General features: G+C 46.3%; 2 protein-coding genes across 2 annotated transcripts; both read left to right on the top strand.

Annotated features, from left to right (window-relative positions):
* Positions 1–13,131: 13,131 nt before the first annotated feature.
* EXL3 (EXORDIUM like 3) lies at positions 13,132–14,662 on the top strand. The gene has a single exon (XM_087535640.1). It carries the CDS (start codon positions 13,328–13,330, stop codon positions 14,363–14,365), a length of 1,038 nt encoding a protein of 345 aa, XP_087391766.1. The 5' UTR covers positions 13,132–13,327; the 3' UTR covers positions 14,366–14,662.
* Positions 14,663–22,822: 8,160 nt separating this feature from the next.
* On the top strand, positions 22,823–25,119 carry LOC147957608 (uncharacterized; the record flags this gene model as incomplete). Its single annotated transcript, XM_087535096.1, has 1 exon — positions 22,823–25,119. A coding segment is annotated over one exon (303 nt), but the record flags the coding sequence as incomplete, so codon positions are not given.
* Positions 25,120–26,101: the final 982 nt, after the last annotated feature.

Below are 26,101 nucleotides of genomic sequence, written 5' to 3'. Positions count from 1 at the left end.
GAGTCATGGCCATGCCTCCTCGAAAATGGAAAAAACGCATTTTCTCTTCTTTTTTTCCTTCCGCAAGAGTCTTGGTTTTGCTTCCTCGGGAGACACGGTTGTGATTTCGTGAGAGGCACAGGCATGCCTCTTTCGAAAAGGGAAAAACCTGTGCTCCCGGTTCAGATTTTTTGTCCAATTTTTTTCGGCCGGTTTTTTTTGTGAAAAAAATTCATCAAAACCTATCAACACGGGATCTAGTTTTGAAAATCTCGACGCGAGAAATCTAACGATGAAAGTGGTTTGTGATTTGGACGTAAGGTTTGAGAGATAAAACGTTTTGAATAAATGGATCTACGAAAAAAGGAAAAACTTCCCTATTGCAACAAGTGGCGCGCTGCATGTGCGCCACTTGTCGCAACCTGGGAATTTGAAGTGATCTGTGCAACAAGTACTTCTCAACTAGTGATTTCGGCACTAAACTATATATAGCTCCCGTACCAGGACATGTCACAAATTTTGCTACCTAGCTTTGTTGATTATAAATGGGTCGATATCACCGATCAAGCCCATGTTCCTATCTTTTCTTAGCCCGCCCATTCCTCCATGGCCTATCCCATCGCCTTGATTGTCTCAAAAAAAAATTCCCATCGCCTTGCTCTGTTCATGCGACGACAGAGCGATAGGTTGGAACAATTCAACCCCGCCACATGTGGCCCTCGGCCCAGCAAAGTTCAACGCCGGCCGCGCATGTTGCGGGGTACAGGGATATAGCGATACGTTGAGTTTCCAGTCCTCAGTTGTAACTTGTGACAACTCTTCCGAATTTTCTTAGAAATAGTAATACCAATCTATGTCGCCGCCTTTCCCTCAATTCACTCTCTCTGACCATTTCCAAACCATCTCAAACCCACGTCTCCCACCTTTGTTCAACAACCCATTGAAAATATAATACTCCCTCTGTACAGTAGTATAATATCTTTCAGATCACTAAAATATCTTATATTAGTGTATAGAGGGAGTGGTAAATTAAATTCATGGGCACTAGAAGTGTTGGCACCATTGATTCATATATCAATGCTCTATGTTGTGGCACAAACCCAGACCCACTACTACTAACCGGGTATTATAAATCTCATTGCTTCTAACTGTGCTTGCCATGTTACAAATGCCATTACAAACATTTGCACGTGGCACTATTTCCCATGTCTCTACCTACAACTTTGATAGTACGTGTGCAAGACTGTGAGTGTCTTGATAAATATCTTGTGGGATTGGAAGATATTAGGGAAATTGTGTTAGGCTCAAACCGGTAGGTGCACATGAACTTCAGGCTACCTCCCACCACAAGTCTATTTCACGGGGCATTGTGCAACCAAACTCTCTTTCCCCTCTCTAGAGCGAGTGCATCAGCATTCTGTTCAACAACATGGTTATATGATAGTTTTGGATAATTGGTAGGCCCATATTGAGTTACTTTAATATACATGATGAGTTTTAGCGCCAATCTATTGCAGCCACATATCCCTTTTCTGATGGAGGGATACCTTGTTCAGGTAAAGGAAGGAGGTAGCAAGGCAGGCAACTCGCAGAAAATGATTTGTTTTTTTTCTCTCTTTCCGTGTGAGGAAAATCATTTTCAAAACATATAATCGTGTCGTAGAACAGTCGAATAGTCACAAACCAGATGTAGAATTCAAATATTCTTAACGAAATTTTATAGGCATGATGCCAATTAAATAATTATTATGAAGATTGTTCGATTTTCATGCCAGAAACAAATCATGTTTGATTCAGTTAGGTCATGACATGTTCTGTCGGTTGGGGTCGGTACGTCAATTCTTATTTGACACTCAATAGACAGGCAAACAAGCATTAGTCGCCCATCCTTGCCTAGCCCATTTACCTCTTGTCGTTCTTTCCTTTTTCCTGTCTTCTTCCTTTCCTTTTCATACTTTTTTCCACCTCCTTTGTTTAACTTTTCTTTTCTATGTTTTTTCCTTTTCTACAATTTTGTGGTGGTGAGGGGGTAAATGCTTTGAGCATTTTTAGAAAAGCATATAAAGACATATTGAGACATGCCATCCCTAGTACCAAACCACTACAATGCATCTTTGAAATACTCCTACAAAGAGTTCTCAAGCACTGTGTATGTTGAATTCCAACGGACAGTGGTATCTACTCTCAGCTTTCTATCTTCATTCATATGGTAAATGCTCTTGACAGTTTCATAGAACTTGTGAATACGATTCGAAAAACTAGAGGTACTTCGAAATGCCTCTAGGCAGCTTGTGTAAATTTGCTGCGAACTTCCTTGCGTTTCAAAGTGGACCGGGTTTTCATAGTAAACACTCTGCACGCTATATCCATTTTTCGTTCACCACCGTCAGCAGTCAACTTTCATTTTCATTTTACCTGCTGCGTGCCATGCCTACATGGACACAAGTCATGGACCTCTTTATTTTTTGCGGGCGAGGGCATGAGTCAGAGCCTGGGGTCACACACGCACAGAGACTTGTCAAACAAATTGGAAATAGGGACCGAGAGGTGGACGTGGTGGAGCGTGGCAGCAGACGCTGCTACGCTCAGCAGGTTTTGACTCGACCCCCTATAACGATAAACATTTGGAAACAATCTCTGAATTGAGCCGTGTGAGAGAATTAGCACGAGGTAATATCACCGAAAGTTATAGGACTTGCGCTCGATGTTCAGTTTGATGCTAGAACTTTGAAAATACGGGATTGCAGTCACTTAACTTGACTCAAGCATGCATATACGGTCATAAAATACATACGCGGGCGATCTATGTGTATGACCCCACCTGTCATTGAGAGATGGCACTCGGCTAGCGCATTCTTGCACAAAATGCACTTGTGTTTTATTTATTTGTGGGTACAGCCGACCACCACGACAAATTCTTGCACAAAACCCCCTCACTTTTTTTATTTACAGAAAAGCCGACCACCATACTGCACATACCTGAGCAAATTCAGAAAAAAAATTTAAAGCGGGCACCCCAAGTCTCAAGCACGCGAACTAATCTAATGAGACGAGCTAGTGCAACCACAACACCAGTAACAATCAGCTGTCTGACGTTGATAACAAATCTATATGTATTGAACACGGGAGGATGCATATGGAGCGGAGCTTAAATGGGCTGCAAATACAGTGGCCCATTTTACATGCACTATATTTTTAAAGATATTTCGAAAACGTAAGTAATAACGTTATGTTCAAATATCTGCGCCTTAAAAATATGATACATGCATACACTGATTAGTAAATATAAACATGTGTATTATGTGAAAACAATTTAGTAAAATGAAAGTAATAAACACATTTAAGATATATTTTTAAAAATATTTGTAAATGTAAGTAGTAAAATTGCGTTCAAATATTTGTGTGTTAAAAATATTATAGAATCAAATGATTATTAGTAGATAAAAACATTTAAATATACACCTCCTTACTATACAAAACATATTTAGTTAAAATGGACATTGAAATTTTTTATTAAATAAATATGTTTAATGAATCCAAGAAAATTTATACTCTCTTGGCTTATATTCAAATTATAAAATAATTACGAATACAAAAATTTAATAAATATTTCTGATATTCACTTGTGTAATTTTTTTACTCATGACATATAACCAAGAAAAAAATATAATTTAATTATTAGCCATGATTGAATATTCATACCAATAGTTTAAATTTTAAATTACTAGTACTGTTTTTTATTATACAAATGTGCATGTAATTGCTGAAATGTTTTAATGATTAAGCTAATATTTTTTAAAGTATTTGTAGTATTTCAATAATAATGTTTTTTAACAAATCATAAATATAATTTTAAATATATGAAGAATTTTAAAATAATATATGAATATTTTTTAAATAATACATGAAAATTTTAAAAGTAAGTTATTTTGTTTGTATGTAAAGTATTTATAACACATAAATATTTGAAACTTATTTTTATTACTGAGATTATATTGTTGGTCGTAGACAGCTGGTGAATATTTTTAGTTTCCGTTTATTCCTTGGTTTGGCTGATGTCCACGCGAACGCGCTACTAAAGAATATCAGTATGTTATAGGAACAGTAACTAGTTCCTGGTCGAATGTTAGTGCGTGCGCTAAGTACTCTACGCTGAGGTCATTGATTCGAGTCATCATGTTTCCATTTTTTGTTCTCAATTTCCCAAGCCACTCTGAACCTAGGTGAGGGCTTTTTTCAAAAATAAAAAAAAGACAAGGGGTTTCTTTAAAAATACATTACGCCCTGCACCATCACTGGCTGCACCAGTGGGACCATAAGCACATGGCACGCCACGCAAGCGGCTCATACGTCCGCATATGTGTTTTGTGACTGTATTTGCATGTGATGGCAAGTTAGGTGACCATAAATCCGTATTTTCAAAGTTTTAGCACTAAACTAAATATCCAACACAAGTTTTATGACTCCCGATGATATTACCACGAATTCATAGGATATTGCAGTAGTGCCTCACAAAGCAAGCAGTCGGCTTTAAACACCACTATCACTCACTCGTACGAACCCTAGTAACTAACGGCCACTCATCATTTCACGGCTGACGAACAAATTTCACAGACCTGGGCACACTACCTGACGTTTTACTCCTGCAGGAAAGTGCACCCCCAAACAACCCAGCATGCTCCACTCCCGTAAATCACCGCCAGATCTGAACGGCTCTCCGTAACTTGGTCCTATACGTACTGTACGGATCGCTTGGATTCCCATGCACGATGGAACGACAAGCTGGAACAATGCAACCTCGCCGCACGTAGCCCTCTGCCCACCGGAGTTCAGCGCCGGCGCACATGCTGCCGGTACAGCCATACGTTGATTTTCCAGTCCTCTGCCATAATATCTCTCCAGAATTGTCTCAAGAATAGTACTCCCTCCGTTCTATAATATAAGTACGTTTTTGACATATACTAGTATTAAAAATGTTTTTATATTATGAGACAGAGAAAGTACGTAATACTAATCTATGTCCAACAGCAACCCACTGAAAATATAATACTCCTTCCGTTTCAAATTACTTGTCTAGATTTACTTGTTTTAAATTTGTTTAGATACGGAAGTATCTAGACAAGTAATTCGAAACGGAGGAAGTAGTAAATTAAATTCATGGGCAATAGAAGTGCTGGTATCATTGACTCGTAGATCGATGCTCCAAGCTCCATGATGTGGCATAAGCCCACTATTACTAACTGGGTACTATAAATGTCGTTGCTTCTACCTGTTGTTTTCATATTACAAATTCCACCACAAACATTTGCAAGTGGCACTATTTCCCATGCCTCTGCCTACAACTTTGATAGTGTGTGTGCAAGATTGTGAGTGTCTTGATGAATACGTAGTGGGATTGGAAGATGTTAGGAAAATTGTGTTAGGCTCAAACTGGTACATGCGCATGAACGCGCATGAACTTGAGGGTACCTCACACCAGAAGTGCACTTGACGGGGCATTGAGCAACCAAACTCTCTTTCCCCTCTCTAAAGCGTCTGCATCAACATTATGTTCAACGACATAGTTATATGATAGTTGTGGATTATTGGTAGGCCCGTATTGAGTTAGTTATATATGTGTGCAAAGTATACATCATGTGTTTTAGCGACAATCTATTGCAGCCACATATCCCTTCCTTGTTGCAGAGAATATTTTGTTTACATTGAACTCAACGAAACAACCCATCGAAGGGCCTCCGTGTCGCCCGCCGCTAGGGCGACTCGGGCGGCACCCAAAAACCTAGCCGCCGCCAACCCGCACTCCCTCCTCTCCTCCCTCCGCCGCCGCCGAGGGACGTCGTCGGCCTAAGCCCGGGGGCCGACGACGGTGACGGAGGACATCACCTCTCTCCCGCGTCTCTAGGATTGTGCGGGGACCCGATTTTATGGAGGCGCGACCAGCCCTGTTCGGGCGGCGGCGCGCCATCTACCTTTGGATCGGCGGCAGCAGCATGGAGGGTCTGGTGGTTGCGTCGGCGGCACCTCCGACCAGATATGTTCTGGCTGGTGCAGCCAGCGGTGGTGGTCATCTCTTTCGCCAGAGGTGGTCGGCCAGCGGCTGGGTGGTGGGTCTCGAGATTCGTCATCTAGTCCCGGCTACGAGTCGGAGAGACATAGTTGCCGGTGATAACCGAGACGTTGGCGAGCGATGGCGGCGCTTTGTGCCGTTACCTTGATGAAGGCATCGCCGTATAACTATTATCGACCCACTCGTGCTGCTTCAGGGGAAACCCTAGGGTCTGGTCTTCCAGATCAGACGATGGCGGTACTACGGTGCCGTTTCTCTCTTGGGAGCATCGTTTGTGGAGCAGCGCTGGAAGACAGAGGTAGGAGGTGGAGCGGCTTCGTCTTGCACGAAGCTTTGGTGGAGCTGTCAAGTCATGGATGACCGACAGGTGCTACGCCGAGTCATGCCTGGTTGGCAGGTGCTACACACGACAGATCTTCCAGAGTCTTCATGTTTGGACGGATGAGCATAGGGCAGTGGCGCCGTTAGGCACCGTGGTGGCGTCAACGGATGTCCGGACTGGCAAGGATGATGCGGATCCCTCTCCTGAAGATGGGTCAGTGGTCCGATGATGATAGCGGCTCCTAAAATGTGTGCATGTGGTGTGCGCTTTAGGTAGGCTGCACCGGATGTCGGGCTCGGTATGTTATCTGGATGGATCGGCGACGACACCGGTTTTAGATATGAGGAGTGAGAGCACTCCACATTATCGAGTTTGTAGGTGTGAGTAGTGGCTTCGGGTGGATTGATGTATGTTTTTGTCATACGTTTGAAAAATATATAATTAATTAATAAAGATGGTTGCATGCATCGATTGATACAGAGGACGGGGGTTTAACCACCTTTTCTAAAAACAACATAAAGTAAAGAGATAGCAAGGCAGGCAACTAGCAGAAATGACTTGTTTTTTTTCTAGATGTGCGAGGATAATCAATTCAGAACATTCAATCATGTAATAGAACAGTCAAACAGTCATGAACTAGATGTAGAATTCAAATATTCTTAACTAAAGTTTTATAGGCATGATGCCCATTAAATATAAAATATGAAGATTGTTCCATTTTTTTGCCAGAAACAAATCATATTTGATTCAGTTAGGTCATGACATGATTTGTCGGTTCGGGCTTGTCCACTGATGGGGCACATCAATTCTTATTCTCTACTCTTATAGAAAACCGAGTTGGTGACGATGGTGTGCCTGCTATCTTGCAATATAGACTGTCTAATCTATATCTGACGGATAGAAAGTAAACTATGATAATTTTGTAAAAAGATACCTGCACCACTCTTCACATTTGCAGATAAGGCCTTCACTCGTTCATCCTTATCTGCCACAACCTCATTGTTGAGCAATTAAAAATGGAAGCCTCTGGAACAATCGGGCATGGTGGCCACTGACGGCGTCGTCCATCCCCATACCTCCGTCCAGTCCGACCACCAATCACCATCACTTCCCACTCCTCCTGACCTTATCTCTCCTCTTTCTCGAGATATCATCAGTTTTACACATAAGATTACTTTCACGTAGGTCAATCACAACAGGTGATTGTAAAAAAATGCATCTTGATGTTCCGTGCAATGCACGGGCATCTTGCTAGTTTGACAGTAAATATGTCAGATAGATGGCCAGCCTAATTAGCCAACTTAAGGTGTTTGCTCTACCATTCAATGTGTGCGTGAGGAGGCTGTTTCCAAAGGCTGCATATGCTTGGCTCTTATCTCGGCTGTCTCTCTGCTCGTCGGGTTTTGTGGTTCTTTTTTTTTTTGCGGGGGAGAGTTTTGTGGTTCAGCTGGAGTTCGTAGACATTTTTGTGTATGGGATTCCTAGTTATTTCCCATTCAGGCCCCATTTTAGAACCTTTCGTCTCTAAAGAAAATTTAGGATAATGTCGATCTTTGTCTTGTGTAGTATGAACATGTTTCAGGGAAGTTTGCCTTGCACTGTCTTGCGTTTCAAACTGGACTGGCTTTTTACAGCGGACCCTGAACGCTCTGCCGACTTCTCGTTCACCGTCGATGTACCGTCGGCAGTCAAGTTTCATTTCATTTTACCTGCTGCGTGCCAAGTGCCATGCCTGCATCGACACAAGAGTCATAGACCTCTTTATTTTCTGCAGGCGACGGCACAAGTCAGAGCCTGCGGTCACACACACACACACAGCCTTGTCAAACAAGTCGGGAATAGGGAGCGAGAGGAGGACGTACTGGAGCGTGGCAGCAGACGCTGCTGCGCTCAGCAGGGTTTGACTCGACCGCCCCCTATCAAATCTGCCTCCATGCCTTCAAGGTTGAAGGCCCTACCTGACGGAGCCTCGTCGAAATAGCTCGTGGCTCGATAAACATTGCGAAACAGGACCTGATCTGAGCCGTGTCAGGCCACTCCATCGCACGACCTCATCTTGTTCGTTCGCGTCCATTTAGAGTAAAAACGACCCGCGGGCGTAAACAGACTTTTGTCTGTTTTCGACCCATCCCGGCCCAAATTTGCGCCGCTTTTTGAATGAAACAGACAACACGTGGACGCGCGGGCCGACGCGTGTGTCCTCCCCTGGCCCGCCCGTCGGTGGCCTGCCTCTTCCCCTCGGCGCCTCCGAGCTATCCAACCACGGCCACCTGATTTGCGTATCCACCGGCCGGATTTGAGGCGGACAAGGTCGGTCTTGATCTCGCCCGGATATGGAAGGCCGGGCCGCGCCATGGACTGGCCGGTCACCGGGCCGGAAGGCCCTGGCAGGGCCGCAAGGCCACATGCAGGCAGTGGCTCCTCCTTTAGCCGCTCGGATCTACACCGTCGGTGGTCCGCCGGCAGATACACGAATGACGGTCGGCCGGGCTCGGTGCTAGCCCAAAAGCTCGTCGACGCACCGTTGCCACTCATTAAGTGCGACCACTGCCCAAAGAAGGTCGTGCGCCGCGTGTCTACCACGCCGAAACATCCCGGATGAGTGTTCATCAAGTGCTTAAACGATGGGGTATGTCCTTTTTTTAGCTTCGGTTTGTGCTCTAGATTTGACTAGTTGTGCTAACTTCAAATTTTGTTGTGTAGAATGAATGTAAGTTTGGGTATTGAAAAAAAGAGTACATCGATATATTAATAGAGCGCAATTTAGTAGATGTTCGTGCACTTTTAGCTAGCATAGAGGCTGTAGATGAGACAAGTGTACTTGTTGCTATATTAAAGGCTAGACACGAGACTAGATGCGAGGAAGCAACCTATATTTCTTTACACTCGAAGAAAAAAAAACATGCAAGATGGAGGCGGTTCCTCCGCAGATCAACAATGGATGCATCGAGAAACCACTAATCCAACTTACAGAAGCAGTCATGGAAGTTGGAAATCTTCTAAAATGTATTCTTGTGTTTTTTGTTTTCTTTAGTCTTGCCTTTCTAGTCAAAATTTGGTGATGTATTCCCATATATCCAAAATGAACGATGAAAAAAAGTTTAAGGGCTTATAAAGGAAAAAGTATGCGGATAGGATGCGGCTGGGATGCGTTCGCGTGTTGAACGCACGGTCACCGCATCCAGAAACTGCCTCGACATGACCCCATTAATCTACCCAAACAGACAGTATCCGGATCCATAAGATTCTGTTTGCTGGAGCAGGCAGCTGCCTAGTAAAAAGAACAGTGGTAATAGAGATACAGTCAGTCCTACTATTCCTTTAAGCGCTCATGATCAACGGATGAACGGACACTATCAGAGGATACTGCACTACACCCTCACAAAGCAAGCAGCCGGCTTTAAAACACCCCCATCACTCACTCTGCACGAACCCTAGCAACGAGCGGCCACCCATCATTTCATTCACGGCTCACGGGCAAATTTCACGAGCCTGGGCAGTGGGCACACTACCTGCTCCTGAAATTTTACCCCTGCAGCAAAGTGCACCCCCAAACAGCCAAGCACGCTCCACCCCCGGAAAAATCACCGCCCAGATCTGAACGCGAACGGCTCCCCGTAACCCCGTCCCACCCTACGTGCCGTACGGACGGCTTGGATTCGTTCACATGCACGGTGGTACTAGAAGAAATTTCCTCCCTCCCCGGCATGCGCGGTGCGGCACCCAGGACGGGGGCGCGGGCCCCACCGCAATCGATGCGCTGCGGTACTCCGGTCCAATTTCCTCGCCCTTTCCGTAGCCCCTGCCCCCACCTTTGCCGGACACGCGGGCCCCGCGGGTCGCGAGGACCACGGTAAAGGCGGGCCGGTGCAGGACGGGTCGCTGACGGTGGCGGCCCCGGTGCGGCACGGGCCCGTGCGTCGGCGTGTGGCGTAGGGCTGCGCTGCGCGGCGAGGTGCGTGGATTATTCGGTGCGGCGGGCGGGCGGGCTCGCTTCGCTCGGACAGGGCGCCTCGTGACCCGGACCCCCGCGCGTGCCGAGGCGGGTCGGGTGGGAAAGGAGAGGAAATATCTCCGCCCCCGGTGGGCCATGGCGTCAGTCCATCAAACAGTGACACGTGTACGGCGGCGCACTGTTGAGTGGGGTCGGTATGTCATTCACGCGTGATATGATGGCAGCCGGACGAGACGCCCGGGATCTGGCAGGCGGGTCCCACCACACTCGAGAGCAGCGCGCGCTCTGCCCGCACTTTTTTACCGTCATTTGTGCCGAAACTATTTCAAAACATTTCTAACAGATTAAGATTCCTTAAAGCATCTACTGTGGAATATGACTAATATGACCACTCAAACAAACAAAGAGTGACCGAGCACTTCTCAAATTAATACAAGTGAATCCGTACATCTCATGCTACTTCCGTGTTTTTAAATATAATTTTTTTAGAGATTCTTACAAGGGCGACGCTAGGCGCCGGCGCGCCGGCCGAACGGTTGGGCCGATTGAGCCCTGGCCGTCCGATATGCACGATTAAAACCGTCAGATCAGACCCCAGCTTCGTCCTCCTCGCAGTCGCCCCCTTCTCCTCTCCTACGATAAAAATTGCAATGCCCTCGAGCGTCGCCGACGCTCCGCACCCCCGCAGCCCCACCATACCCCTCGTGAGAAAACAACTGAACCTGAAGCAGCACCGCGGCGTCCTCGTCGTCGGTCGGCGCCCTCGCCCTCCGTCGTCGTGGCATGTCGCCGCCTCGTCCCCGGCTCCACTCATGCAATAGTTCCACCCTCTGGTTGCAGCTCCGCGTGGCGATGTAGCACCGCCCATGCCGTCGACCGTCATGCCGGATTGAAGCTCTTCTTTCCATGGCCATTGAAGCTTTTTTCAAGGTTGAAGCTTTTCCGCACACCGGTTGAAGCTTTTCCCACGCCGCTTGAAGATATTTTTTTGCGGTTGAAACTTTTTATCCATGATTTTGCTGCAAACGACTCGAGGGAAAGCTACAACCAATGGCCGTTTTAAAGGTCGTCGGTGTGCTCGCTGGCGCTCATCCGCCACTTGCAACAAAAAAATCAAGCACCGGGGGAGATGCCCAGTGCTGTAACCGACGACGGAAAAAGCTACAGTCGCTTACAAAAAAAGCTTCAACCGGCTATGAAAAAAAGTTTCAACTCGTATGACGGAAAACTATAAACGACCAAAGAAAAGTTACAACCGGTGACAAAAAAGCTTCATCTGGCGACAGAAAAAGCTTCATCCGACGATGAAAAAAGCTTCAATTGTGGTGCCGTAAGCCATGGAGGACAAACGAAAAGCTGCAACCGGCGGTTACAAAAGCTACAACCGGCATTGAAAAAGCTTCAAACTTATTGTCTTAGCTGTGAACCCCGCGATGACGATGACGCCGTTTTACTGCAACAATAGTTGGTTTTGCTAAAACCAGCGTTGGGATTTGCTACACCATTTTTACAGCTACTTTGTTGCTGCTCCGCCGAGCTCCCACGCCCGCCCATGGCCATCATCGCCGTGGTGCCGTTCCGAGAGGAAAAAAAGGTTCAACGGTTGCGTTGCAGCTCCGCCTGTGGTCGGTTCAGCTCAAACGTGGTTGGGTCCGACGAGGCAGGCAAAGCTCCAGTGGCGTGAATCCGAGCAGATCCGGCCGAGGGCGGCCGGATCGGCTGATTCCCATGGCCGCGACGTCCTCGGAGGCCTACAAGCGGCGATGGCAACGATGGGGGCCTGAGAACGAAGCAGAGAAGGAGAGAGAGATGAGCGACAGAAAGAAGAAAAAAAGGAAAGGAGAAGGATAGGAGAGGCGTCTGCGTGCGGGCCCTGTGATCGCGTGGCGCTTGCGTGGACACGTGACCGGCCGAGCGTTCGGCCCGGCGCGCCGTTCGCAAACGTTTACCTTCTTACAAGGGACTATATATACAGAGCAAAACGAGTGAATCTACACTCTAATATGTTCCCCTTTTAACGCGTCACTCCTTTTGTTCCCCCTTTTTTCTTGGGGCAATATAGGAGTACTGTCTTTTGTTCCGTGGAGAGGCAACATGTGGTGCGGCCGTAAAGCACAAGGAATCCATATGCGCTTCCGGCCTTCCGACTTGACTGGCAGCAGTACAAATGCAGTGCCACAATCATTCATGTAAAAAAAAGAGAGCCAAATGCTTTCACTCTCCTCACTGACTTTACTGCGAAACTACCCCCGGAGAAGACCGTAAAGCTCTATTTTTCCACTAGCCCATGCGCCCATTACCCACGGCAATCTTTCTTAGAGCATCTCTAATAACTTGTCTATATGAATATCTATACTCGTTTTTCACCACGTGACATTAAAACAGGTGTTCAACAGCTTATTTATATGGTCGTCTAAATATACACATCCTTTAAATCGACCTCGACAATGTCCACGTCTGGACAATGTGAAGGCATTGTCTAAACTCAGTTGCAGTCATGATTTTTTCTTCTCCTCAGTGACGACCCACCTGTCATGGTTCCTATATATAGACATTCTGATGCAAAACTGGACGTGTACATGAGAGAATCTTTTTAAACCATTGTCTATATTTGTCTATATAAATATATAGACATCTAAATATACACATGCTATTGGAGATGCTCTTACTAGTACTCAACTTGTCAGGTAGATTCGGAGGCAGTAGAATGAATGTTAATGAGCAGTATAGATTATTAGCAGGAACACCCCACGTTCCCCTTCTTCTTAATTCACAGACAAAACCAAAGCCGCGCCGAGGGCCAAACTGTTCGAACTTGAAACCCCAAAAGCGCCGAGCCAAGAGCTAGCACTGTCCCGTGTCTTCCTCTCCACTCCACACTCTCACTCTCACTCCATGGATTTCAGACTCTCACCACCACCGTTCCCCACCCTCTATAAAGCATCCCCGGCCAAGAACCTCCGGTAAAGTAAACCAGGCGACATTCCCCTCGAAGCCAGCCGAGATGCCGCACCGCGGCGCCGTCCTCGTGTTCGTCCTCGCCCTCGCGGCGGCGCCGCTCGCCGTGGCGTGGCGCCCGTGGCCGCCGCGCGACGCCAGCGGCGCCCTGGCCGGCCTCGGCGCGTCCAAGAAGTTCGAGGGGTCGTCCGACTTCGTCAAGCTCGAGTACCACATGGGCCCCGTCCTCGCCGCCGACATCACCGTCCACCCGATCTGGTACGGCGCCTGGCCCGCCGAGCAGAAGCGCACCATCCGCGCCTTCTTGCGCTCCCTCTCGCCGCAGGACTCCGGGGAGAAGGAGGGCGCCGTCCCGTCGCCGTCGGTGGCGGACTGGTGGCGCACCGTCCGGCTCTACACGGACCAGACCACGGCGAACGTGTCGGCCGTGGTGGCGCTCGGCCAGGAGAAGTGCGACGCGCGGATGTCGCGGGGGGCCTCGCTGTCCCGGATGGACATCCAGACCGTTGTCAAGGACGCGGTGACCGCGCGCACCAGGCCGCTGCCCGTGGACGCCGGGGGGGTGTACCTGGTGCTCACGTCGCCGGAGGTGCGCGTGGAGAACTTCTGCGGGCAGGTGTGCGGCTTCCACTACTTCACCTTCCCGTCCGTGGTCGGGTACACGCTCCCCTACGCGTGGGTGGGCAACTCGGCGGGGCGGTGCCCGGAGGTGTGCGCCTACCCGTTCGCCATCCCGGCCTACGTGCCGGGGCGCCGGCCCGAGGCGCCGCCCAACGGCGACCCGGGGGTGGACGGCATGGTGAGCGTCATCGCGCACGAGCTGGCCGAGATGGCGTCCAACCCGCTGGCCAACGCGTGGTACGCCGGCGGGGACCCCTCCTTCCCCACCGAGATCGCCGACCTCTGCGAGGGCATCTACGGCACCGGCGGCGGCGGCGCCTACACCGGCCAGCTGCTCACAGACGGCAGGTCCGGCGCCTCCTACAACCTCAACGGCGTCGGCGGGCGCAGGTTCCTGGTGCAGTGGGTCTGGGACCCCTACCGCAGCTACTGCTCCGGCCCCAACGCGCTCGACCAGCACTAGCACTAGCGTCTCTTTCGTCTCACCGCCGCCGCACCCTCGCCGCATCTAGCGCTAGCGGTAGTAGTGTTCCTCCTTCCTCCGGCATTGGATTCCTTCCTCGGGACATCCATGGCCGGCCATGGGAGCGTTTCCTCTCTCTTGTATAGAGTCAGTGAGCCGAAGAAGCATGGTGGTCCGGTCCGGTGAGCCCAGTGGGTTGGTATGGCTGCGTGCGGACAATGTTTTGGATGTTCAAATTTGATGTCATTTTGTCCATTTCCTTCCCCGCTCGGGTTCGTTCAAATTTGATTGGCATTATTACTAGTAGCATATTTGAAACATGTAGTAGAACATTGGGAGGAGTACAATTATTGGAGACGAGGCCGCAAATGACAATGCGCTCCGAGATGGAAATGATCACAGGCAGGGAGTACACAAGCTTGGCATGGACCGGCCATGGGCATTCATCACGGGTCTCGTGAGCAGGTGGGCGTGCTCTGTGCTGTGCGGCATCAACAACGGAGCGCCATGATGGTCGATGGGCGTCGCCATTTTGTTCCGTAGCGCACTAGGCTTTCACACCTAGTAAGTGTCCCTTCCTTGGATTGGAGCCGCTTGCTGCTCCGTGGTCACCAGTACGCACCGAACGAATTATTGAGCTAATGGCACAGTAGCTTGTTACTGTGAAGGAGCCATTGCTGCACAGTCGAATGTCCCCGCCATGATGGCTGCACCGTATAAGGATGGGCCTGCTTTCTCCGTATTCGTTTCATTTGCCCTGCTTACACGACCTACTAACACAAGTATCCTATGGTATTATGGCGTATGCGATGCAATTTTTCCTTCTAGGCATAGAAATTCAATGCCCATGGCCATTCATATTATGGATACACAATGAATATTCAACCAACAGGTTATACTTGGGGTGAATGATGGCCTCCGACCTCTCCCTTATACATATACCATCCCAACTTCGCCAAAGTAGATAGCAAGCCCAGTTGTTTCGTTCATACAGGCAATGACCACACATGAACAAAGGGGGAGGTGAGAAAAATAACCTATGAAAACGGGAATTGGAGACATCAGAACATGAGCAACATTGGGTATTTAGCCACTCAGTCTTGTAAGTTTTCCATAGGTCGCAAGGCTCATATGTCCAACTGTTAATGGACTGTCAATGTTGAGAGATGCCTCGGCCCGATCCTCCGTAATATGGCCTTCGGCAGCCGCGTTCTGTGGGTGCACGGTCACGTTTCGTAGCTCCTCGACTATTAGCATGCATGTCACAGCATTATTGTGCCCAAGCGTCGGCAGCTATCACCTTACTCGGGGATCTTGGTAATTGGGTGGATGCCGACCACGGTGGTGAAGACTGCACGAATGTGCTTCTCTGTATCAACAAGTGTGGGGACCTTCTAGTGCGAACAGGATAGCTACAATGAAAGTTGGTTCCTCAGCAACAACTTTTGAAATCAACACTTTCCAATTGCTTGGTACCGGGACAAGTTTTGAGATAGTTTTTGAGTTAAAAAACCGGTTCCTTCTCAACTAGTTTGAATTTATATTTTGACTACGTCGGGGATATCCATAAGGGTAGGCCCACGAGAAGCATTATATCCACCATACGAGGGACCACGACTCGGGATCTCGGTAATTGGGTGTTGGGGAACGTAGTAATTTCAAAAATATTCCTACGCACACGCAAGATCATGGTGATGCATAGCAACGAGAGGGGAGAGTGTTGTCTACGCACCCACGCAGACCGACTGCGGAAGCGTTGACGCAACGTAAAGGAAGTAGTCGTACGTCTTCCTGATCCGACCGATCCAAGCACCGTTATTCCGGCACCTCCGAGTTCTTAGCATACGTACAGCTCGATGACGATCCCCGGGCTCCGATCCAGCAAAGCGTCGGGAAGGAGTTCCGTCAGCACGACGGCGTGGTGACGACCTTGATGTTCTACCGTCGTAGGGCTTCGCCTAAGCACCGCTACAATATGATCGAGGTGGAATATGGTGGCAGGGGGCACCGCACACGGCTAAGGAACGATCTCAAGGATCAACTTGTGTGTTCTAGGATGCCCCCCTGCCTCCGTATATAAAGGAGCCAAGGGGGAGGGGGCGGCCGGCCAAGGAGGGCGCGCCAAGGGAGTCCTACTCCCTCTGGGAGTAGGATCCCCCCCCCCAATCCTAGTTGGAATAGGATTCCTCGAGGGGGGAAAGAGAGAGAGGGGCCGGCCACCTCTCCTTGCCCTAATAGGACTAGGGGAGGGGGGAGGCGCGCGGCCCACCTTGGGCTGCCCCTTTCTCCTTTCCACTAAAGCCCACTAAGGCCCATATAGCTCCCGGGGGGTTCCGGTAACCTCCCGGTACTTCGGTAAAATCCCGATTTCACCCGGAACACTTCCGATATCCAAACATAGGCTTCCAATATATCAATCTTTATGTCTCGACCATTTCGAGACTCCTCGTCATGTCCATGATCACATCCGGGACTCCGAACAATCTTCGGTACATCAAAATGCATAAACTCATAATAACTGTCATCGTAACGTTAAGCGTGCGGACCCTACGGTTCGAGAACAATGTAGACATGACCGAGACACGTCTCCGGTCAATAACCAATAGCGGAACCTGGATGCCCATATTGGCTCCTACATATTCTACGAAGATCTTTATCGGTCAGACCGCATAACAACATACGTTGTTCGCTTTATCATCGGTATGTTACTTGCCCGAGATTCGATCGTCGGTATCCAATACCTAGTTCAATCTCGTTACTGGCAAATCTCTTTACTCGTTCCGTAATACATCATCCCGCAACTAACTCATTAGTTGCAATGCTTGCAAGGCTTATGTGATGTGCATTACCGAGAGGGCCAAGAGATACCTCTCCGACAATCGGAGTGACAAATCCTAATCTCGAAATACGCCAACCCAACATTCACCTTTGGAGACACCTGTAGAGCTCCTTTATAATCACCCAGTTACGTTGTGACGTTTGGTAGCACACAAAGTGTTCCTCCGGCAAACGGGAGTTGCATAATCTCATAGTCATAGGAACATGTATAAGTCATGAAGAAAGCAATAGCAACATACTAAACGATCGGGTGCTAAGCTAATGGAATGGGTCATGTCAATCAGATCATTCAACTAATGATGTGATCCCGTTAATCAAATAACAACTCTTTGTCCATGGTTAGGAAACATAACCATCTTTGATTAACGAGCTAGTCAAGTAGAGGCATACTAGTGACACTCTGTTTGTCTATGTATTCACACATGTATTATGTTTCCGGTTAATACAATTCTAGCATGAATAATAAACATTTATCATGATATAAGGAAATAAATAATAACTTTATTATTGCCTCTAGGGCATATTTCCTTCAGTCTCCCACTTGCACTAGAGTCAATAATCTAGATCACATCACCATGTGATTAACATCGATAGTTCACATCATCATGTGATTAACACCCATAGTTCACATCGTCATGTGACCATCACCCAAAGGGTTTACTAGATTCGGTAATCTAGTTCACATCGCTATGTGATTAACACCCAAAGAGTACTAAGGTGTGATCATGTTTTGCTTGTGAGAGAATCTTAGTCAACGGTCTTTCACATTCATATCCGTTATGTATTTTGCAAAATTCTATGTCTACAATGCTCTGCATGGAGCTACTCTAGCTAATTGCTCCCACTTTCAATATGTATCCAGATTGAGACTTAGAATCATCTGGATCAGTGTAAAAAACTTGCATCGACGTAACCCTTTACGACGAACCTTTTTGTCACGTCCATAATCGAGAAGCATATCCTTATTTCACTAAGGATAATTCTGACCATTGTCTAGTGATCTACTCCTAGATCACTATTGTACTCCCTTGCCAAATCAGTGCAGGGTATACAATAGATCTGGTATACAGCATGACATACTTTATAGAACCTATGGCCAAGGCATAGGGAAATGACTTTCATTCTCTTTCTATCTTCTGCTGTGGTCGGGCTTTGGGTCTTACTCAACTTCACACCTTGTAATACAGGCAAGAACTCTTTCTTTGACTGCTCCATTTTGAACTACTTCAAAATCTTGTCAAGGTATGTACTCATTGAAAAAACTTATCAAGCGTCTTGATCTATCTCTATAGATCTTGAAGCTCAATATGTAAGTGGCTTCACCGAAGTCTTTCTTTGAAAAACTCCTTTCAAACACTTCTTTATGCTTTACATAATAATTCTACATTATTTCCGATCAACAATATGTCATTCACATATACTTATCAGAAATGTTGTAGTGCTCCCACTCACTTTCTCGTAAATATAGGCTTCACTTATCAGAAGTTTAGAAACACTTTATCAAAAAAGTGGTTCCTTCTCAACTAGTTAAAACTTATATTTTTGCTATATGATATTGTCTACCGTGTTGGCCACTACCACGAGCTAGTGCTTGATCAACATGAGAATCTTATTAGTTAAGGTTTGAATATAATAAAGCTAGGCTTCTACGAGTCGGCAAATGTTTCATCTTCCAAGAATAAAATAAAATGTGTTACCGATGAATACACTAACCTTTTAGTATATTGATTAATGAAGGAATTAGTGGAATTCATGTACCTTATCTTCTCGTGCAAGAATTATCTTGCTTTGTTCATACTCATAAAAATTCATCAGATAATCATTGGTGCAATTGCTACCTCTTGAGCACTGCGTTGGTTTTCCCTTGAAGAGGAAAGGGTGATGCAGCAAAGTAGCGTAAGTATTTCCCTCAGTTTTGGAGAACCAAAGTATAAATCCAGTAGGAGGCTATGCGCGAGTCCCTCGTACCTGCATAAAATAAATAAATCCTCGCAACCAACACGAATAGGGGTTGTCAATCCCTACACGGTCACTTACGAGAGTGAGATCTGATAAATATGATAAGATAATATTTTTGGTATTTTTATAATAAAGATGCAAAGTAAAAATAAAAGGCAATGAAAGTAACTAAGTATTGGAAGATTAATATGATGAAGATAGACCCGGGGGCCATAGGTTTCACTAGTGGCTTCTCTCAAGAGTATAAGTATTTTACGGTGGGTGAACTAATTACTTTGAGCAATTGACAGAATTGAGCATAGTTATGAGAATATCTAGGTATGATCATATATATAGGCATCACGTCCAAGATAAGTAGACCGAAACGATTCTGCATCTACTACTATTACTCCACACATCGACCGCTATCCAGCATGCATCTAGAGTATTAAGTTCATAAGAACATAGTAACACCTTAAGCAAGATGACATGATGTAGAGGGATAAATTCATGCAATATGATAAAAACCCCATCTTGTTCCTCGATGGCAACAATACAATACGTGCCTTGCTGCCCCTACTGTCACTTGGAAAGGACACCGCAAGATTGAACCCAATGCTAAGCACTTCTCCCGTTGCAAGAAAGATCAATCTAGTAGGCCAAACCAAACTGATAATTCGAAGAGACTTGCAAAGATAATCAATCATACATAAAAGAATTCAGAGAAGATTCAAATATTGTTCATAGATAAACTTGATCATAAACCCACAATTCATCGGTCTCAACAAACACACCGCAAAAGAAGATTACATCGAATAGATCTCCACAAGAGAGGGGGAGAACTTTGTATTGAGATTCAAAAAGAGAGGAGAAGCCATCTAACTAATAACTATGGACCCGTAGGTCTGAGGTAAACTACTCACACTTCATCGGAGAGGCTATGGTGTTGATGTAGAAGCCCTCCGTGATCGATGCCCCCTCCGGCGGAGCTCCGGAAGAGGCCCCAAGATGGGATCTCGTGGATACAGAAAGTTACGTCGGTGGAATTAGGGTTTTGGCTCCGTATCTGATCGTTTGGGGGTACATAGGTATATATAGGAGGAAGAAGTATATCGGTGGAGCAACAGGGGGACCACGAGGGTGGAGGGCGCGCCTGGGAGGGGGGGGGGTAGGCGCGCCCCTACCTCGTGGCCTCCCTATTGGTTGCTTGACGTAGGGTCCAAGTCTCCTGGATCATGTTCGGTGAGAAAATCACGTTCCCGAAGGTTTCATTCCGTTTGGATTCCGTTTGATATTCCTTTTCTTCGAAACCCCAAAATAGGCAAAAAAACAGCAATTCTGGGTTGGACCCTCCTGTTAATAGGTTAGTCTCAAAAATAATATAAAAGTGTATAATAAAGCCTAATAATGTCCAAAACAATAGATAATATAGCATTGAGCAATCAAAAATTATAAATACGTTGAAGACGTATCAACAATATCGTTACTCTCTTAGCGTGAGATCTATCGTTTTGATGAGAGATAACAAGTTTTGACAACCGGTTAAATTCTAAACACAGTTTTGATATGCTAGTATGTACTACTCTGAAATCCCTAGAAGAGATGCATCCATGCTCTTTTTCAATTGTAACCCCACATGTCAAGGAGTTAATACTTTTCCATTGTGGGCTGTATCTAAGCCTCTTCGGAAGACAAATAGTTGCTTTTCTGTGCGCTTCTGAACTGTCCGGCTCATATAATTAAACAAGAACGTAGAAGGTGGTTATAGTGGTTTTGGTAACATTCTAGGAATTTCCTTTGCCCAGTTTTTCTTTTCTTTTTTCTGTTTTTTATCTACTGATTTTGCATGTTTTTTTTGCTTTTTTGTTTGTTTTTTCATGTCTTCCTTCATTTTTATTTTTCATTTTTCTCCACCCCTTTTCTTTCATTATTAAATTTATTAATTTTTATTGTAAATAAATTCATGATGTTTTCAATTAGCAAACATTTTATAAAATCATGTACATTTCTCAATTTTTTAAAATGCATATTTTACATTCGCTAACAATTTTTAAAAAGCATGAATCTTTATGAAAATTTGTGAATACTCCGAAATTAGTTCACATTTTTAATATTTGGAATACTTTTCTCAATTGCATGAACTTTTTTCAATTCGTAAACATTTTCTAAATTCATGAAAAGTTTTTAAGTCTGTGAACATATTAATTAAAAAATGAGAACATTTTTAAAATCCACAAACATATTTCTTAGATCCGTGATTTTTATTGCACTAACTATTTCAATACTAACAAAAAAAGGTAGCTGCTTTTTTTTTCTTGAGCCTGCATGTAGTAAAGAAACAAGCAAAAAATAAAATAAAAAATCCAACGCACCCAACAAGTGAATGATCGAATGAACTTGATGGATCACGACTCAGTATGCGCTATAAGGTCACGTTGATTCCTTAAGCACTAGATATGAGCTTCCTACGTGTCCATGTGTGTGGGTTATTTTGCTGCTGGGGAAGGGGGCAAACAGGTTTGTTCGTTGTTGGGGGTGTTGACACTTGTGGGTTCTTCTTCTTCGCGTGTTTTGTGAGGGGTGGCGTGGCTTGTTGATTCTGCGACGACTGGTCAGGTAGCGCTTTCTCCTTTTTCCCAGTTAGTCTCCTCTGGCGATAGATTCACTATAGAATACCGACGCCATGATAGCCCTAAGGGTGAGCCTGGGCAAATAATGAAAAGATCGGGGGATGGAGATCCAAGACAACATGAGCACATCTCAGACATGTGCTATAGCTAGGCCTTGTGGCATTAGTTTAACGTTATTATTGGAGGCGACAAGGTTGAGATGTTGTCGACATTTTGGGGATGAAAACCAATGCAAAGAGTGATTTTGAAAGGCAGAGGCATGAGTGAATTCGGTTTTCTGCGGGTATAATCGTACATGTGCCTTGGCCCATGCCTAAACGTGCCGGCAAAGTAGAAAAATAAACCATTTCAGCTATATGGTCTTTATGTAGGGTGAAACCAAGGATACACCCGAACACGAAACAACTACGATTGAATGATTTCTTCTTCTTTTGTTGACACACTTGGATGAAACATTTATGCACGTGGCTGGTGCAAGAGACGTGGGGATGAATGGTAGAGGCATACTTGGCTTTGCCCACTTGAAGAGACATATAAAGTGGCATAGGAATCCAACCTTAAATTATGCTTTAGGCATCGGTCACGTTAGACAGATACTAGTAGGGAATTCAGACTCCCCGGGAACGCTTGATTCCAACAACCGTTTCTTACGGTTCACACTCTTTAATTTAAACTCTTGCACGTGTTTGCAACAACCTCTCAATATTTTAAACTTTCGTTTTTGCTTTGCTCTAGATCACAACTGACCAATTCATGTGTTCTCTGTGTGATCAATACTTTTACTTTTAAAAGACTAGAACTAAACCATGTCCATTTGAAGAACATCACTATCCACGTGCCAGAACCATGATCGAACACACCAAGTCTTGGACACGCAAGCACGACAGAGAAGGAGAAAAAGAAGATAAACACGTGCCAAGCTCCACCACGCCACCGCGTGCGTCCACGAATATTCTGGACTGCTCCAGCGCAAAAACCGCCATGCCCAAAGCTTCCTCTAACCCTCTCTCCCTTCACCAACCCGAGCAAGCAAGCAAAACCAATTGATTGATTGAAGAAAAGTCAAAGAGCGTGCGCGTGCAGGAAAGCACCGGTCACCGGAGCTGCTGCAGGACAAGGTGAGCGCGTCGCCGGCGGACGTCCCCCCGGCGGCAGCTGGGCTCGGCTGTCCTGGCGGGGAAGGAAGCTGCAGGAGCACGACCTAGCTGGAGCAGAAGGGAAACAGAGGAAGCAGGGCGGTCTGCCGGCGGAAACAGAGCAGCAGCCGGGCAACGTGAAATCGCAGTCACCACGGCCGCGGTTCGCGCCGGAGTTCGATGGGATCGACTGCTTCGAGACCATCGTGTGCCATTGATCGCTGATGAATCGCGATATGCTCCTGTTCCCGCTGCGCACGTGACTAGTAATTCTTTCTTCGTTTGATCACACCGTACGATCGGCGTGTTCATCCGTTGTTCAGATGGCCTGACTCCTTAGTTTCCTGACTGCATCAGAGAATCGACGCACTCTCTGAACCTCACTCTCAAAGCCTTCTACGAGATGATGCTGTGCTCTGGCGAGGGAGGTCCTGGGGTCTGCCCCTTTTTGAATGAAAAGAGTCAGGTGAAAATTCAGAAGAAAAAAGGGTGTTTACTGCAGGCCAATAGACTGGGTGGTTCAATATTGATGCTTTCCCCGTGCCCTCTAATTCCGACATTTGCTTGGTTCTTCTCTCGTCAGTTTGTTTTCGTGTCTGCTCACATATATTCATGAATTAACAGGTGAAATAAATGGAGAAGTAAATTCAAAGTGTGTGGATGAATTACTGAAACTTCCTATCTTATCATGCTGATGCCTTTTTTTTTCCCTCGCAAAAAAAAGAGGCATCTAGGCTCGGCTCTCCTGGCGGGGGACCAAGCTGCAGGAGGACGAGCAGGCTGGACCAGCAGGGACACAGGGGAAACAGAGCAGCAGCCGTGCAAGGGGAAATTGCAGTCGCCGTGCCGTCGCGGCTGCGGTTTGCGCCGGAGTTCGATGGGTTCGACTGCTTTGAGACAATGGTGTGCCATTGGTCTGTGAATCACGAGCTACTCCTGGTCCAGCCGCGCGTGACTACTAATTCTATCTTCATACGATCGGCGTGTTAATTCGTTGTTAACTTTGCATCTAACTAAAGCCGCATGTTGTACAGACTACAGAGCTACTTATAAACCAAGTTTTCTTTTGGCGGTAGAAGACTTGTATTACCCAGGATCAACCGGTCAACCCTACAATCCTCCCTACAAACTTCAACGATCTCTGGGGGACCGGAGCACAGCCAGACTACATTTCTATTCTCGTTCCGCCGGGGGAGCAGCTTCTGGCGGTCGTTTCTGATCGTTCGCTAGAGGGAGGGCGTGGGCCAGGGTGACCCCCGATTGACCAAAAATGCCCAGCTAAACTATAAAAGAAAAAGTGTAATAATGCCAAACTTTAAAACTGCCACCGTATACATAAAAAAGACCATTACGAACAAAATAATAGACATTTTCTCATAAAAAACAGAGAAAACATAAATTTATAAATGCCATGCTCGTAAAATGTGAAAATTGACATGCTACATTACAAACTACCTCTGATCTTTAATAGTTCTTACCATGGGCATGTAAAATATTCAACTACCATATGCTACACTTATATTAGTCGCAAAAAGAAAAACATGCTACGCTTGTATGAATAATGGCCTCTATCACCTCTTCTCTCCCCTATACATATACCACTAGATTTTCAGCGAGGTGTCCTTGGATCGAGTGCTGGTGCGCTTCGTCTACGTAGCCGAGGATACACATAGAATTATTCAGCTCCAAACTGTAATGGCAGCTTGGCACTATGAAGGAGCCACGACTACCACTGTAGAGGAACAAGTCAGCACGTCAGGCGGAAAGGCAGAGACTAATCCCAATCTATCTCCTAACCCTACCCGCTCCCAAGCGGCACCGCCGCGCCGCATCGTAGCGCCCCCGCCAGCCGCCTACCGTACACTCCAGTCTCCAGCGCACCCCCTCCTCCCGCCGCCACCGTCGGGGGCGTCGCAGGCAAAGCCTGTGTGCTGCAACGGCGGCGGCGGCGTTTCTCCTCGGCCAACGCTTCGGTCAGGGTGGCGGCGGTCCGCACCGACCGAATCTACGTCAGTGATGCGGAGCGGTGGCGGCGTACGGCGACGGGTCCAACGGCCGCGGCTTGGATCTGGGCCCAGATGGGCTTCGGCTGACCCCACGTTCCATCAACGGCATGTTGCCCCTAGGATCGACCCGCAACACGAGGACGTTGGGGCTCCGGCCCTGGGCATGGCGGTGGTGGTCACCTCCTTCGACAAAGATGGTCAACCTGAGGCTGGGTGGTCGGATCTTCAAATCCGTCATCTAGTCCCGACTGCGAGTTAGGAAGACAGAGTTGCCGGTGAAAACCGAGCCGATGGCGGCGTTTTGCGCATTTTACATATGGGGAGGGGGGTGAGACTTGAGAGCACTCCACATTATCGAGTTTATAGATATGAGTGGTGACTTCGGGCTTGATGTATGTTCTTTTCAGACCTTTGTGAAATAATTAATAAAGATGGTTGTATGCATCAATTGATGCATAGGCCAGGGCTTTAACCTTCCTTTCAAAAAGAAGAAAAGACGACTACCGTTGTCAACACGGGTGTTAATTCTTTGAGAATGTCAACACGGCGGTGTGCAGTGTGTGGTTTGGATCCATGTGATTGCATGTTTTTTGTAGTGGTTGTAGTTGCATGTGGCAATCCCTATTTGGCTATTTTACTAGCGCCCTCTCAACCACACATCTCCTCTAGCGAGCTGGGCCGGCCTACTTTCTTTTTTTCCGAGTTTCTAAATTGCGAAACTGAAATTGTGAGTGATGGGATTCGAACCGCAAATCTACAATTTCAGTAGCAAAGGCAGTTATCAAGTGGACTAGCGTCATGTTTGTACCTAGTTTGTTTTTTATTTATCTTTAATGTTAACCAAACACAGTTGTTTTCTGTTTTTCTTTTTCGGTTTGCTTTGGGCCTGGTTTTTTCTTTTCTGTTGCTTTTCTATTTTTTTATTTTTCCTTTTTGAAAAAAATCATGTACTTTTCAAATTCATGAACTTCTTTTAAATCTTATGAACATTCTTCAAATTTCTGATTTTTTCTATAATTTTAATTTTTTCACAATTCACAATTTTTTTTCAAAATTGGATATTTTTTTCTTTTTATGAATATTTTCAAATTAATCATCTTTTTTAAATTTTGGTGAACTTTTTTCAAAATAGATGAACTATTTTTTTCAAATTCGATGAACTCTTTCCAAAATCAATGAAATTGTTTT

Source organism: Triticum urartu, chromosome 7A, assembly GCF_056163025.1.
Source record: "Triticum urartu cultivar PI428250 chromosome 7A, HENAU_Tu73, whole genome shotgun sequence".
NCBI lineage: Eukaryota > Viridiplantae > Streptophyta > Magnoliopsida > Poales > Poaceae > Triticum > Triticum urartu.
Note: the sequence above shows the minus strand (reverse complement) of the source record. Positions and strands in the feature narration are given on the sequence as shown.